This window comes from Medicago truncatula, chromosome 1, assembly GCF_003473485.1.
Source record: "Medicago truncatula cultivar Jemalong A17 chromosome 1, MtrunA17r5.0-ANR, whole genome shotgun sequence".
Classification (NCBI taxonomy): domain Eukaryota; kingdom Viridiplantae; phylum Streptophyta; class Magnoliopsida; order Fabales; family Fabaceae; genus Medicago; species Medicago truncatula.
Window position 1 is genome coordinate 10622728 of NC_053042.1, and position 17145 is coordinate 10639872.

The 17145-nt window shown below is 31.6% G+C and overlaps 1 protein-coding gene across 1 annotated transcript; it reads right to left on the bottom strand.

Moving 5' to 3' along the window:
* Positions 1–1212: 1212 nt before the first annotated feature.
* LOC11413088 (esterase) lies at positions 1213–4610 on the bottom strand. Its single transcript, XM_003589538.2, has 6 exons — positions 4547–4610; positions 3665–3850; positions 2834–3046; positions 2152–2321; positions 1649–1913; positions 1213–1475 (listed from the first exon to the last, which is right to left on the bottom strand). The coding sequence occupies exons 1-6, from the start codon at positions 4608–4610 to the stop codon at positions 1213–1215; spliced, it is 1161 nt and encodes a 386-aa protein (XP_003589586.2).
* Between the last annotated feature and the right edge of the window lie 12535 nt (positions 4611–17145).

Sequence of the window (17145 nt, forward strand, 5' to 3'; positions counted from 1 at the left end):
TGTTGTTTCCACGGTTATACTCTATCTCAAATCAAAAAGAAGCAAAGGTGAGGGAGTTGTGGGAGGGGAATGAGAGTACCCAAATGTGGTCACTTATGTGGCGTAGAAACATTTTCTTGTGGGAAGTTGATATTTTAACATTTCTTATGGATGTTTTGGAAGACAAGGGAGGGAGAAGACACGTGGTTTTGGAATGCGGAGGAGGATGGTATTTTTTCGGTAAAATCGGCATATATTTTTTCGTTTAAGTTGCTGGCTTCGAATGTGCTTTTGATTAATTCGGAAGAGGTGGTGTTTGGATCTAGTGTTGTTTGGCTCCTTTGAAGGTTGTGGCGTTCTCTTCGAGACTTCTCCTCGACCGTTTATCAACTAAATCAAATTTGGCAAGGATAAATGTTTTGTTGCCAGATGATTCTAATAATATCTAATAATTTATACAATGAATATTTTATATTCTAATAAAATATATATATAGAAAGAAGAAAAACAAAATCAAAAGTTTGCGACGGTTTGAACCGTTGCTATAAAGTCTTATAGGGGTGGTTAAGAACTGCTGAATTACCCCTTCAAACATAAAAAAAAAAAAAATAATCGCCTATTTTGCGACAGTTATAAACCGTCAGAAAACATATAAGGGCAGTTTATAATCGTTGCAATATCCTTTGTGATAAATTTAACGACAATTGATCGAGCTGTCACCAAATGATATGCGACACACATATCCTTGACAGTTGAGTAGCCGTCACAAATCCTCTTTTTAACCGTCGCAATGAACATTTTTTTCTTTTCTCTTCACGTTAATTGCATTACACTGCTCTTTAGGATTATGCTTGGTGTTGGCAGTGAGTGTTCCCTTATGATTACTAGCCAATTGTTTAACAAGCTGGCCCATCTCAACTTCAAGATTTTTAATCGAAGCATCAATATTCTTTTGATTAATGATGGATACCTCCATAAATTGTTTAAGTGTTTCTTCATGCTGCTGAATTTTGTCTTCTTGAGGATTTTGCTGGAATAATTAGGGTTGTTAACCCTTTCATAGTTGTTTTTATATTGATTCTCACTTGGATACTCACTTTTTTCTTTAATTATACATCTTTATATAAAAAAAAATACAAGTTACTCAATAAATAGAATATTTAGATTTCATACATAACACTTTATTTTTAAATACAAATCCTTGTATTGATAAGCAATAGCATCTCAATAGTCTTAGATGGAAGTTCTATGACATGCCATGTTCAATGGAATGGGAGGATCTGAGAAAGCCCCAGTAGAAATTTGATCAAAGATAAATTTGTTAGCTGCTTCAGTGTAGTGAATTCCATCCCAAACTACTCTTTTAGGTCGATTTTCACAAGGAACTACTAATATTTGAGATCCATTGACCTCTATAGTTTGTCCACATCCTACAGTAGTGCTGTAGTTGTACTCCCCTCCAAAACCACAACATGTAACCAGTGGCTGCTCAAACCCTAGACACATATAAATGGTTCACTCAAGTACTTAGTGACAAACATCAAATTTATAATTTATAAATAGTTTTAAAGTGGTCATTATTAAAATCACTTTGATTAATAATTTCTATTTTTTCAAAAATAAATTAAAATAATGGAATCAAGAATGTGATTATTTTAATTTTGCTTACCATATTTTGCAGAGTTACTAAAAAGAGAGTATTTGACTGAGTAGATATCTACATATGTGATTGCAGCTTGAGGAAGTTCCTCACGAAGTTGGTCCAAAGCTTCCTTCAACTTTAGGTTAAAATGTTGAGCTACTTCATTATATTGCTTTGCACAACCATATTGATCCCTTTCAGCAAATATAAATTTCAAGGAAATATAAGGAAGACAACCAATGGGTCCTGTGTTGTGTATCCAAAATGATCTAGCCCCCAAATTGTATAATGCCTGATCACATAAGTTCATTAATAACAACAAATTTTAGGACTATTTAGTAAAAAAAAATATTAGGGCTAATAAGTATTCCACTTTCTTTGGGCATATAGTATTTATTGTTGATATAATAATTTTTAAAATAATTATATATTGATAAAAATAATAATTAATCCAGTTTAAACATTTGAATGAACTTTATTAAAGGGAACAATAAAATTTCTCAATTAAATAAAAAAGGGTAATGAACTACCTTAACATTTATTTTGAAAATTTTAACTATTTCAGGCACATCAGCAGTCACTTGTTGTATAGTCATGACTCGATAGAAGCCACCACCAAGATCATTTTGACCAATATCAATTGTGTAGAGGGCTTTATGAAAATACTCTTTTTTGGGCATCAAGGTTGCAAACACGCCTCCTATATTGAGAAAACAAAAATTAGAATCAAAACAATGTAATAAAATGTTGGCAAGTTCTACAAGAATCACCTTAATAGGTACTATGATAGGTAGTCCATCCCGGATCAATATCTGAAAATCGTCGAGACATTAACGACGAAAGACACTTCTCTACAAAAGTAAAAGTCCAACGAATGTCCATATCTTATCCTCACGATTGAGACAATAACATGATCGGTATCATTTTGATATTAAAAAAAAAAAAAAAACTTAAGTTTTGAAACTTAAATGTTTGATATTTTATTGTTTGCAAATTTGACACAAAGTATTGTCTCAAATGCTAGTACAAAGAAGGATTACATACTTTTACTTCTTAGGGTTGGCATCATTCATTGGTAGGGTTTCAAACGATTTTCAATTATTGATACACGATAGTCAATTTTAATCTTAATTAACTAAAATATTTGTGAGTTTTTTTCAATAAAGAGCGACTGATTATTAATTTAATTGAATATATAAGATTTTTAATTACCTTGCTGTTTAATAAATTGTGTCCTAACTTTGAATTGTGCAAATTGAGCATACTGAATACCAAGTAAGAATGGGCTTTGTCCATTCAACTGAGGTAAAATAATAGGCGTGAGTTTGATTGTTGATGATGCCGTTGCAAAGTTTCCTCCATGTGAGTAGTTAGCCCCCAAAGAATCAAGATATGCACTTAGAAATGGGAGTCCAAAACTATCAGCTGAAATTGCAAAATTATGGAAAAAAATTAACATTGTATTAATTAATCAACTTAATTTTTTTTATAACATCATAAATCTATCACATCACTCTCTCTCTCTCTCTCTCTCTCTCTCTCTCTCTCTCTCTCTCTCTCTCTCTCTCTCAAGGTCAAGGTGTTTAACGGCGCATTAGTGTATAATTTTTTTTTTTCAAAATGTATATGAGTGCTTCAAAACTTTACTCATTTATCTTATTTTTGTCAAATCAATATCGATCATTTCACCATCTCAATTCATGCAATTCCTTGTCCATGTTTTTTATAGACGCAAATTGTTGTAGTTAATTTGTCAGGGGAGGAGATATTTGTTACCACTAGGAATCGAATTATGACCTATTTGGTAATACTTCTTCGACGTTTCAAAGAGAACTCCTTTTACTTTGTGAAACATTACAAAGCAATAAATAATGAATTCATAACACTTCTTCAACGTTTCAAAGAGATATCCTTTTGCTTTGTGAAACATTACAAAGCAATAAATAATGCATAAAGGAACATGCATTTTTGTCTAGGGCAAAATATTGTAACATAGTTGAATCTGATGTTAGTGTAAAACAAACAATGTTAACAAATAATTACCAATGAAATCAATGATTAATCTGCCATCAGAGGACCTTCCAGTAGGTCTATTGAAATAAGTCTCCCCATAAGGTGTTGGTGGTTGTACAAAGGCAGCAGCCATGCCACCAGTATCAGAGTTTGAATCACCAAAGTTAAATATGGCTGGGAAATTGCACTCATTGCCACTTCCATTCACTATGGAAGCTATAGATAAAACAATAAAAAATAACACAAATGAGACATGAAACTTGTTTATGGTGAGAAAATGCGTTGTATTACTAGTCATTTTGTCGGTGAGTTACACTTATATATAAACAACATAATTCATTGGAGGTGTGTGTGTCTATATATATATATATATTGGTTTTCATCAAAATAAATATGCTACTCATCGTACTGAATTGTAACTGCCAACCGTTTATTGTACTTTTCTTTTAAAACAAAACACGTTTATTGTACACTTTGAATTGAACCTACATGTTGTCAAAAAAAAAAAAAGAACCTACATGTGTGTTTAACAAAGTATAAAGTGTTTGGGCCAAGACTGTCATTGATTTTGAGCATCCAAGTTTGATGCCCGACTAAAACAGTTTGACTATTACTTTTCCTATTCTATGTCATTCTCGTGCGCCCTGTGATTTTTACCAAAATATCATTCGTTCCGGTTTTAAAATCCGAACACGGTTAAGATTATGAAATCCGAAACCAATAAAAAAAGAGTTGGGCTATGTATGCGTTCGATCCTAGACAAGAGAAGGGTGTAAGAACTTCTGAATTATATAATTCAGACAAAATTTACGTGTTTGAGATTATATAATCCGAAAGCCCTATTTATCAAAAAAGCAGGAAAAGTTGCGGGATTTTTCTCTCCAAACACTCCCTAAACCTCTAGAAACACACCATTTTGGGCGAATATATGATTTGGAGTAGCAATCTTGTCATCAAGATGCGTTAACATCATCATTTTCGACTGAATGCAAAGGTAATGTGTTTACACAACCATGAGATGGCAGATGTGTTGAAAGGTCATAAAACCGTCAGACGTCTAAACCTAAATGAACGTATTCACCTTTATGAGATGGCTTAGTCAAACGTTCCTCCGAGGCAAAAGTTTACCAACTTAAGGAAGAGGAACAAAAACACTTCAACTACTATCAAACATGTTTATAATGCTTGTTACAGGTTTATGCAATCCATTAGGGGTTCGAGAACCGACATGCAACATCTCTTGAAATCGTTGGTTGAGAATGAGTACATATATCATTGTAGGAATTATCAAGATTCTGATGATGTTAGTGATATATTCTAGGCGCATCCAGATGGTTTCAAGTTGTTTAACACGTTCTTTATGGTGCTTGTGTTGGATTCCACTTATAAGACCAACAAGTACCGTCTTCCGGCCGTTGCTTGAGTTTATTGGTAACACTTTTACCCAACTGACGTTCTCTATTGGATTTTCTTATATGATGTATGAGAAGGAAAATACCGTTACTTGGGCGCTTGAGAGGTGTCGTGAACTGTTGCATTCCAAAGATCTTTATCCCAAAGTAGTTGTCACGGATCGGGACAATGCTTTGATGAATTTTGTGGATACCGTTTTCCCTGAGGCTACTGCTCTGTTGTGTGGGTATCATATTGAAAGAAATGTAAGAGCAAAGTGTAAGAAGGATTGCAAAGTTAAGGATCTCAAAGGCAAGGATGAGAAATAGATAATGCCAAATTCAATGGTGAAGACAATCATGCTTGCATGAGAGGATATTGTGAATACTGATACGGAGGAAGCATATGTTGATAATTGCAAGCGGTTCAAAATTGTGTGCGATAAATTTCCCAAGTTTGTATAATATGTTAAAAGTACAATTTTGGGTCCGATGAAGGAGAAGATTGTGAAGTACAAACAATGCTGAATTTGCAAACAGCCGGTTGAAAAAGCATCTGACTAGTAGTATGAGTGATTTAAGTACAAACTGGGAATCCGTTCACAACATGCTAGAGCTACAACATACTCAGCTGCACGCTTCCTTCCAGACGAGCATTATCATGCTTGAACAGAGATTCAAAGGAAAGCTTTTGTGGTCTAGGTTGATTCGAAACATATTAAGGAAAGATTTGCATTATCTCGTAGACGATGCTGATTGAGCAGTTGGACTTGGTACGGATAAATCCAGGTGGTTGTTTGAGTTCGATCACTTACGGATTGCCATGTGTGTGTGCGATTGCATTGAAGATCAAGAACAAAATCCCCATCCGTTTGGATGAAATCCACACTCACTGGAAGATGTTGAGGTTCGAGTATGAGGGTGATATATATGAAGGATAGGAAGGAAGACATCTCTCTGTTACCAGAATGAGATTTGCTTCAGGTGTATTTTACAAAAACCGTGTTAAGTTCTGCCAAGAATTTTGCATTCTGTCTCTGTACTGAGTAAATTCGGATTATATAATCCGAAATGTTTTAGTGCATTTCGGATTATATAATCCAAATATATAGTATTTACGCCCCATTCAACGTGAACAAGTACATGCGCATGGGTTGTATCGTATTGTTTCGGATTACATAATCCAAAATGTGTTAAAACATTACGGATTATATAATCCGAATAGTCACAGGATAAAACAAAATGCATCTTTTTTTCACTAGTTCTTAACCAGACAGTTTTTTCACCTAAATTCCTGAACTTAACTGAAACTCCCGTGCATTTGGTTGCTGTCAAGATTAAAAAGAAGCTATAGAGAAAGTAAGAAATAGACAGTAGAGCGTAGCATCATTAGGAAACTCCACTTTATATCATATATTTCAAAGGAATTTTTTTTAAACTCCAAAACTTTATTATGGAGAGTAAGGACTATTAACAAATCACCAAGAAATTATTCACTCTAACAAATGTAGAAAAAACATTCATAGAAACTACATTTTTTTCCCCGATAAATCATAGAAACTTCATGTTGATTTTTTCCTCGAATCGTTTTCCCATTCCCACAAGAGGTTCTTCATAGACCTTCTGTCCACTTGATCACAAAAAATAAAAACAAGTCCAAATATATGAACCCTAATTTCGAAGCAAGGTTGAGAAGATATATAAAGACGGAGTGATCACGATTAACAAAGGAAGATGGGAGGGAGTACGCACGATCAACTCTACATTCAATATAACTTAAAAATAAATTAATAGATTAAGCTTAACCAAAAACAGAAACATATTGAACACAAAGCTGAGAATACCATGCTAAAAAATCAAACCCATCATTTCGGTCTTCTTTGTCACAAAAATCAGATCTTCTTTCGTATTTATAGACACAATAGTGAGGTGAAAAATAATTCATTCGTGGCAGTCGATCCTGGGTATTTTCTCTGTTGGCAGTCGATCCATACACCTATTTAAAAGCTCTGAATATTACGTTTTTTTGCAATTCGGTTTCGTGCTCATACGTGGGTTTGCTGGATTGTCCGTGACAATGATTGTTTAAGGTTGTTGTTCGTTGTATACCACTTTGTACTGAAATTGTTGTATTTTGATTTTGTGGTTTACTGGTCGGACCATTGCCCCCAGTCTTATACTTCCTTTTCTATTTTAATTTAATTTCTATTTTGTCTAAAAAAAAAACATTCAACCGTTTAGAAAAGAGGAAAAGAGGGTGTAGATTGTAAAACCCTTTTCCATCTTTACAAAACAACACAATCAGTCCCCATGAATTTAATTCAGTTGATAAAAACGATGCATAATATATGCAAGTTTAGGGTTCAAACCCCAGACACTACAAAAAATAAAACACAATCAACAAATCTATTTGTAATTCTAGGGTTCAAACCCCGAACACCAAAAAAAACAAAACACAATCAACAAGTCTATTTGCAACTTTTTGAAATTTTGGTAATGGCTTACTTTTCATATAGCCAACCAACATATTTATAATATTCTTTCTAACATAATTACTCTTTTAGAGTCACCCTCTTAAAGTAAATTTTTTATACACCTTCAATAATAAAAAGTTGTATGAACCTTAAAATAGTTAAATTTTGATGGGACATCTTTCATTAAAAAAAATCAAAATATAATTTCAACACCATACACCACATATTAAAGCGGCTCAAACACAATTGTGTTGACATTATACATTATATCCAATATAAAATTAACCAATCCCAAACCCTTGTATTAAGCAGTGGGAATTTTGTGTATCCTTTGTTAAGATTATGATTTTAAGCTTTGGAGCTTAGTATTCCTTATCCATGTGGACCTTGATATCCCTTATTTTTTCTTGTCGAGGCCTTATACAAGAGACGCATGGACAATGTTTCTTAGCATTAAATTTCTAACAAATATTACTAATAAATAAGAGGGAAAAAAATATATCATAACCGTTACACACAATTACAATTAAAAAAATATAATGACATCAATGCTTCAATGGGAAGAATTATGGTCGTTGCAAGTCTAACAGATGTATTCATTAATGCTATGAATATGTTCTAATTTGAACTACTATGTACACTACATATTTTTTCGCTCCATATTTTAAATTTTTGTTATCATTAAGTTCAAAAATTATTTAGTTTTTACAAATGGATCCCAATCAATTTTATTATCAAGGTTATTTTAATTATTGGCTAAAATATGGTTTTAGTCCCTGAAAAAAAAAAAATTTTGGTCCCTGCAAAATTTTTTATTTTTGAAAATAGTCCCATTTTCAAAAACAAAAAATTTTGCAGGGACCTTTTTTAAAAACAAAATATTTTGCAGGGACCAAAAACTACAAAATTGGTTAAGTTATAATGTGCCACGTATGCAAATCATCACAAAAGTGGGGTCAGAAACTATTTTCAAAAACAAAAAATTTTGCAGGGACCAAAAACAATTTTTTTTTTTTTACAGGGACTAAAACCATATTTTAGCCTTAATTATTTGTAAAACTAACATTCTCCTACCAGTAACAATTCTTCAAAAACCAAATATTTTAGGTATCCACCATATTTTCCACCAATGAATCACAATTGTTGTATAAGGCCTCCAATGGGCACCGACGGCGATATGCATCAAGAGAAAGAACTAAGGTCATGTAAAGAGTAGTTGAAGCAAAGATGTTAGAAATAAAATCAAGGGATATAGATAGCATTTCAAAGTTTTATGAAATTCTCATGAAGAATACATCTATGATGAATGAAATTGAACTACTGGTTCAAATGAATTTACCGACATTTTCATAGGAGAATCCCCAACTGTAAAGTACACAGTGAATAAAACCGCGTATAATAGGACTTACTATCTAGCCTATGCTATTTATCCTGAGTGAGCTACAATTGTCAATGCCATCTCAATGCCACAAGACAATCCCAATCGCAAGACCATTTGAACGACAAGAATCAACAAGAATAGATGTGGAACGAGCATTTGAAGTTCTTCAATCTCGATTTATACTGATATGAGATACATCGCATGTTGGGCACGTGAATACAACAAAAGAAATAATGTATACATGTATCATAATATATAACATGATTGTCGAAGACGAGTGACACATGTTTAATAATAATTTTGATTACGATCATCTAGATAATAACATCATAGCCGCTGAAGTATCTAACAAACCTCACCCCTTCTTAACATACTTTAAAAGGAGAGCATACATTCATGAAGAAAAAAATAATCACCAACTTCAAGCAAATTTGAGAATGTTTTGGGAACTTAATCTAATTTAATATAAAATTGTGTATTTTTGTATGTTTTCGGTCATGTTATGTATTTCTTTTTTATTATATAATGTATTTATCATAAGTCTTACTTGTTATGATAAAAAAAATTAAGTTAACGTAATACTTTTTGTTTTTTTTTTAATAATAAGTTTTTCTATTTGTAAGAAATAAATTATTGTTTGTTAAAAAAAGTATTAAATTATTCAATTAATATTTTAATTTAAATAAACCTAGGTATAAATATTCAAGTACAACGTGCGGGGTCCACTCTAAAGATTTATTTTAAGGACCATTGCATTGAAGTAAAATAAATATCTATTGTTTATAAAATGATGTTTGATATAAGATCTACTCAAGAAACTTAATAACCTAAAATAAGAAACAATGCATTGGATATGCTATTAGAAACGTGTTATTAAAAATAGGGAAATCCTAATAAATGTTCTTAGGGTACTCTTAAGAACCTTAAATAGTAAAAAAAAAAATTAAAAAAAATTGATGCATTCAATATGATATACTTAGCCTGAGAAGTTGAACTATTTAACTTTTCCTATAAAAAATTTCTTAATTAAAAATCCTTAAAGAATAGCCTTAAAGCATTCGTTAACAAGACCCTTTAAAATAAAATAAAATTATTTGCAAAGAATTCAACAACTTCTCAATGATATTCATTAGTAATTTTGCAATGCGCTAACACATTATTTGAAAATATTGTTAAGGACATTGTTTAAGAAATCCATAAAAAAATATTTTATCTTAAAAATACAAATTAAATACATGTTAAAGTCATAGTTACATAATTTCCACCGTAAAAGTTACTATTTTAGAATGCTTAAAGAATGTGTTAAAGAGCACATTTTTCTATTGTTAATTTATTGTAAGGGACAGAACACAAGGCCATATATTTTTGTGACGATTCAAACTTTTCCTCTTTACATTATAAAACTCTTAAGTATGATTATTGCGCTACCTACAAAATAATTTGAATCATATACTTAGCCTGAGAGAGTACTTGATATGATATGCCAAGAAAGGAGTACTTGATATGAATTAGAATGGAATTAACAAAAATGTCACTAAATTTCACAATGAATTCACAATATACTGCACTAAACTCTCCGATCTTGCATGGAGTGTGTTTTTTTTGGTAGAATGACAAAGGAAAAAGGAAAAAACGAAAGAAAAAAAAAAACCACAAACAAGACTCGGTCTGGAGAATCAAGTCTCAACACCGACTCCAACTCAGAGTGTGCGTCCTTAATCCAAAAATTTCATAATAAAAAAGAATAAATAAAAATGCCAATACCGTGAGGAACGTGTGCAGCTCAGGTTGATTTAGGCAGACTAGTAGTCTTCTAGACTGCCTATAACGAAGTGTAATATTGTTTTTCTTATGATATGGTACGAGTTAGGCAGACTAGTAGTTTTACGGTTTTGGGAAAAAATTACATACCCTAACAATCATTATTTTACCACCATAACTTGAAAACTTTCCATTTTACCCTCATATAAAAACTAAAATACACAAGTTTAATATTAAAATTTGACGACAAAAACTCACTTGGGTTGGTTTTATAATATTGACTTGAGATTTTGGAGTGTGCTCCTTCTCAAAATCTCAAATTTAGATGTACATATATGATTAGACACTCTCATCTTATGAGATAGCTTGTCAGAGTGAGATCAAATATATATTCATTAACCAACAACTAAACATAATCATTTACCATATACTTAAATTGTGTTAACCATATGATATGTTGTCAAATTTGTATGTTAAAATATTATTTATCTATAAATAATTGTGTTAGACTAGCAATCCCGACTATAAAACTGTTGTGATATGTCAAGTGTAAGTTAAAGTTTAACATTGGATGAAAGAATTAATTAAGGATAAGAAACATATAAATGAGAGCACTCATAAACTCATTGTCTTAAGGTTTAGGGTAAAGACACTACAAGAAAAAAAAAAAAAGGCATTTTGCGACCCTTAAAATGACGGATGACGACCGTTCTATGTATTTTCTGGTTCTGGGTCACCGTTATGGTGGTGACCGGTGATGAAGGAGGTGGTGGTGGCGGCCGACGAGAAAGAGAGAGGAGCACCAACGGTCGGCCATCAAAGGGAGGGGTGGGGCGAACGGCAAGGATGAGGCGGAGGCGGCGACATTGGTGGTGGTAAAGGAGTGTGGATGATGTGGTGATGAGATAGAGAGAAGTGAGAGAGATCTGTTAAAGTGTTAGGGTGTGTTTTGCAGAGGAGGATTGGAAAGAGTGAAAGGATTGAAAAGAAGGGTTTGCGAAATTACCAAAATACCCTATCATATAAGGGTGTGTACAAGAGCGGTATGGGAAAAAGGGTGTCTATGAATCATTTACCTTCTTGATGATCGTGCTTTTGTTGTATCGCAGGTTGCTAAACTGATGTCCTTCAACCTAGGTGTAAGTATTAAAATATGACATTTGGGGTCCATTATAAAGATTTATTCTAAGGACCATTGCATTGAAGTAAAATAAAGGGTTAAATATGTTTTTGGTCCTTATAAATATGCTAATTTTTCGTTTTAGTCCCTCTAAAATTTTCCTTCAACTTTTAGTCCCTATAAAATTTTCAATCACTACTTTTGGTCCCTATTTTAAAGTAAATTATTGAATTTTTTAATGAAATTGTGCAGAAATTTATGAAATATTGTAAAAATGAATCCCAAAAAAATTTCGAATTTTTTAACAAAACATGAATTAAATATGAATATTTTACAGCAAAAAATATAAAAATTCATATTTAATTCATGTTTTGGTAAAAAATTCTAATTTTTTTTGGGAGAGATCCTTATAATATTATACATTTTTTCTGCAAAATTTTATTTAAAAATATGAATTCTATATATGAGTTTACTTTAAACGAGGGACCAAAAGTAAAGATTGAAAATTTTATAGGGACTAAAAGTTGAAGGAAAATTTTAGAGGGATTAAAATGAAAAGTTGGTATATTTATAGGGACCAAAAACATATTTAACCCTAAAATAAATATCTATTCCCTATATTGTATATAAACGATGTTTAAAATGGAATCCACGCAAGAAACTGAAGAATGAAAATAAGAAACAATGCATTGGATATGCTCTTAGACACTAGTTATTAAAAATAAGGGTAATGCTAATCAGTGCCCCAAGGTCCTGGTTAAGGAAGTCAAAAGAAGAAATTTTAAGTCAAAAGAGGAAGCATTTAATGTATTGGTTGCATAACTTTGAATGCAGATTTACCCTTTTGGGGTCATTATTCAAGCATTTAATGCAAATATTACTATATTTGACTTCTTAACTAGTGCCCTGGGGACATCGGTTAACATGACTCTAAAAATAAGGGTTAAATTATGTTTATTCCCTCTGCCATATTTAGGCGAGTTTTGGTGTAGCCCCCCGTAAAAGAAATTGTAGATTCTTCATTATCATTTCTTTAGTTTTGCACCCTCAAACCAGCTGACTGTGCACATTTAGGTCTAATTGTGGCGTGCTGATAATGAGGCGCACCACATTTAAATTAAAATATTAGTTGATAAAGTGGCACACTGATTTGAATCTGATTGTGTATAATTGATGACATGGCACGCTAACTTGAATTTTTTAATTTACTTTTATTTTTTTCCGGCTGCTTTTATTCATTACTTAACAATTATTTTGAAAAACAAATTCATATTAAAATCAAATTGAAAAAAGAAAAAGAAAAAACAGCTGAAACAAACTAAAAATTGAATTCTTCATCTTCATCATCAACCTCTTTACATTCATCATCAAATTTTTCATCATTTTCATCAAATTAAATCAACTCAGGCAATTAAAAAGAAATCTTCATCAAATTATAATCATCACCAAACTCTTTATCATCCTTCATCAAATTCAAACAACAATAAAAATAATTTTGTATATTTATTTTCTTAACTAATATCATCACATAAACACTCCCCTAAAAAAAAAAAAAATCACATAAACACTCATTAACATTTTCATAAATTCCGCTTGAACGTGCGCGCAGCCAATGTTGATTTAGGTTTAATTGCCTTGATTAACTTCAAGGTCGCTCAAGTATTCTAGATTGCCTATAACCACCAAGTGTAATTTTTTTTTTCCTTATGTTTTGGTACTAGTTAGGCAGACGTAGTTTTAAGGTTTTTGGAAAAATTTACCCATCCTAATAATCATTATTTTACCATCATAATTTGCAACTTTCTATTTTACCCTCATATAAAAACTAAAAACATAAGTTTAATATGAAAATTCGACAACAAAAACTCACTTAAGTTGATTTGGTGGTGTTGACTTTGGAACATGCTCCTCTTCAAATTTTCAAATTTGGATATACATGTATGATTAGACACTCTCATCTTATGAGATAGCTTTTAAGAGTGAGATATAGTGTATATCCATTACCAATTGATAGAAAAACCCTTGAAATTAATATACATATACATGGTGACATTCAAAATTGTGGTCAAATTTGTTAAGTGGAAGATTAATGAATTGTGACCCATTGATGTATTCATTAACCAAACTAAACATAATCACTTACCCTGTTTTTGAATTGTGTTAAAATTTATATGTTAAGATATTATTTCTCTATAGATAATTATGTTAGACTAGCGAACCCGACTATAAAAATTGTGATATGTCATGTGTAAGTTAAAGTGTGATATTGGATGAAAGAATTAAGGTTTAAAAATATATAAATTAGAGGACTCAAAAACCCATTGCCTTAAAGTTTAGGGTAAAGATGTGATATCAAACTCACTTATGTCATTGCTCTTAGTCAAATGTGAAGATTCTAACGAGTGAGAATCCGCCTCATGGCACAACATTGGTATCGAATAGATCCCGACTCGATTTGATGTGAGATCGAGAGAGATTTATGGTGTTAGATCACATAAGAAGAGGATGGTGCACATGATGCGTTTATTGGTGCATTAAATCTAGGCCTTTTATTTTAATCTAAATGGCTGATAATACATTCTCACATAAGAAAGTCATTCTCACTAGATATGTTATATATATATATATATATATATATATATATATATATAGTGTTTGCTAGGATACACCCACTAGTTTTTATTAAGGTGTGTTTTAGCAAAGATATAACTAAAAAGTTGTTAAATACACCTTAAGGTGAATGTTGCTAAAACACATCATCTAAAAACACTCCCACATAAAAACTAGTGGATGTGTTCTAGCAAATTCATATATATATATATATATATATATATATATATATAGAGAGAGAGAGAGAGAGAGAGAGAGAGAGAGAGAGATATGTTATGATATGTCAATTAGTGAGTAAAAACCTATATTGGATAAAATAGTTGAGGTTGAACAATATATAAGTGATGTCCAAGTCACTTGTGTGGTTGTTCTTAGTTCAATGTGATACATCAACCAATTATAACTATGTCTCCTTCATAAAAATGACTACTGCAATTTTACAATTATACTATTTTTTTTGGATTACGAAATATAATTACTTTTATCTCCATATATAAGTATTTTTTTAAAAAGTCGCGTTCTTAAATACTAGCTCTATCTTCGATTACAAAATATCTTTATTATTTGTTTCAAGTATATCTACAACTAATATCACTAAATATCTTAGAAGATAAAAAAAAAATAAGTAAGAAAAAAAAATCACACTTATTAAGAAAACTAGAACATTGGAGTATAGTTTGTGTTTTCTTTGGAATAATTTTTATGGGAAGATGTAAAAACAATTTTCATTGGCTATTGATTATGGAGAAAATGGAAGAGAGAAAAAATTTAATGTAATTTACATTTAATTTCATGAGAATATGCAAAAAAAAATCTTGGAAAAGATGGCTTTTTAAAGAAACAAGATTAAATTGGATAAAAATTTGTCTTTTTTGCTTACATTTTAAGACAAATAAATTGAGTTTTTTTGCTTACATTTTGGAACGGAAGGAGTATACTCAAGTACTAGTATTTTTATGAACACTTATGCATAAAATAGAGGCATTAAATACACTATTTATTTTTCTTAATATATGTGCAAATTGTGAAAATAATGGATAAAGATGGTAAAATACTTTCTCCAATTTTTTTTTTTGGTACAAACTCTCTCCAATCTTAAATTTAAGCAAAAGTAAAATGTATTTGATCAAAATTAAATCTGGATCAAATACATTTTGAATTTTTCTTATAATTTGGACAAAATATATTATGACTTTTGCTTATAATTTGAACAAAATACATTTGTATTTTTTTTTATATTTGTTAAGCAAATGAGGAGCAGATGGTCACCATCTGCTACACCCAGACATATTAAACATAAGAAGGTTACAAAAGTCTGGAAGACTTAAACCAGACTAAGAGAAACAACGAAAAAAAAAAAAATCAAAAGGATATTACAGAACATCCCAACAAGCAAACAAACACACTCCACGGAACAATATAGGGCACTTGCGTATGGATGCAAAATCAAATTGCAAAAAAAAAAGTGGTGCATGAGCGATTGCAAGTATGACAACAACAAACTAGGATGAGTCAAAATGAATCTAATATTTGAAATTTGGCGTGTGAACGCGATCGCCAACACGAAAACGGATCCATTCACCACAAACCGAGCACGACGAAAGTGAAAACAACAAGCATAAACGACTATGAGGCAACCTGAGATGCAGAAGAACATCAAGCTCGTGAAGCCTTGGCTCTTTTGAGCAATAAAAACCAGAGGCAAAACCTTCGGCGCTCCCATAAACCCACTGAAACAACCAATCAAGGAGCATCGTGAATATACCAATAGTCACGGAAGCCACGAATAAGTCGGCGACGAAAAAGGAGCAGCGTAAATATACCAATAGTTTTAGAAACACAGCGACGACCAATCAAACCATGGTCGCCGAAAAAGTCACGAACCAAAGAACACAGACCCTCACAAGTTTTTCAACATAATCAACTACAAATTTTTCCCTCTATAGCATTGGATCACCTTTAAGGGGAACTACAAACACAAACAACTTTGAATCGTCACGCAAAACATGTGTTGTAAACAACCACCGCTGTTAAGCATTTGACCGTCACGATTGTGTTATTTCTACATAATCCAAATATACTGGTGCTTGATACACCGCGAGATCTAAAGAAAGGGTGATGCAGAGGGCTAAAACCACTCTTCACACCACCTATAGAGGTCCCTACATCTCAGAGACAAAGGTTTGGATATGGGGCGGGTAAAGGAGACATTAGATTTTTTCCGTAGAGAGTTGAAAGAGATATTTTTTTTTTCTTCATATATTTAAAACAAGAGAAAATACAATGTTTTAATAATGTACTATTCATCATTGCCCATTGCCCATCGCCCTTTCTTACAAGGAAAGAAGCAAGGCTTTGGACCGTCCCAATTAATAGCCTAGAGAGTAATTTTCCTTGGCTCTAGTAGGTGTAAAATTTGTTTTATTTACTCCGCTAATTTTTTACTTGCTCCGTGTCATTATAGATGTTTTTTTTTTTCGAAAGGTTCATTATAGGTGTTTTATTTACAATATTTACATGTTTTGAAATGTTTTAAATTAAATTAATTGTCAATAAAATGTTTATTATTATTTTTACTAATATATTATTTATTATATCTAGACTCTCCTAATTACTTTACTAGCTATAATTCTTTTTTTATTACTTAATGAAAAAGAGATTAATTTATTATGAAATCCACACAATTAACAATTTTCTTAATACCACACTAATAATGAGACATAGTAATTGTATAATTCAATTTTTTTTAAGTCTCTCAAATATGATTATGAAGA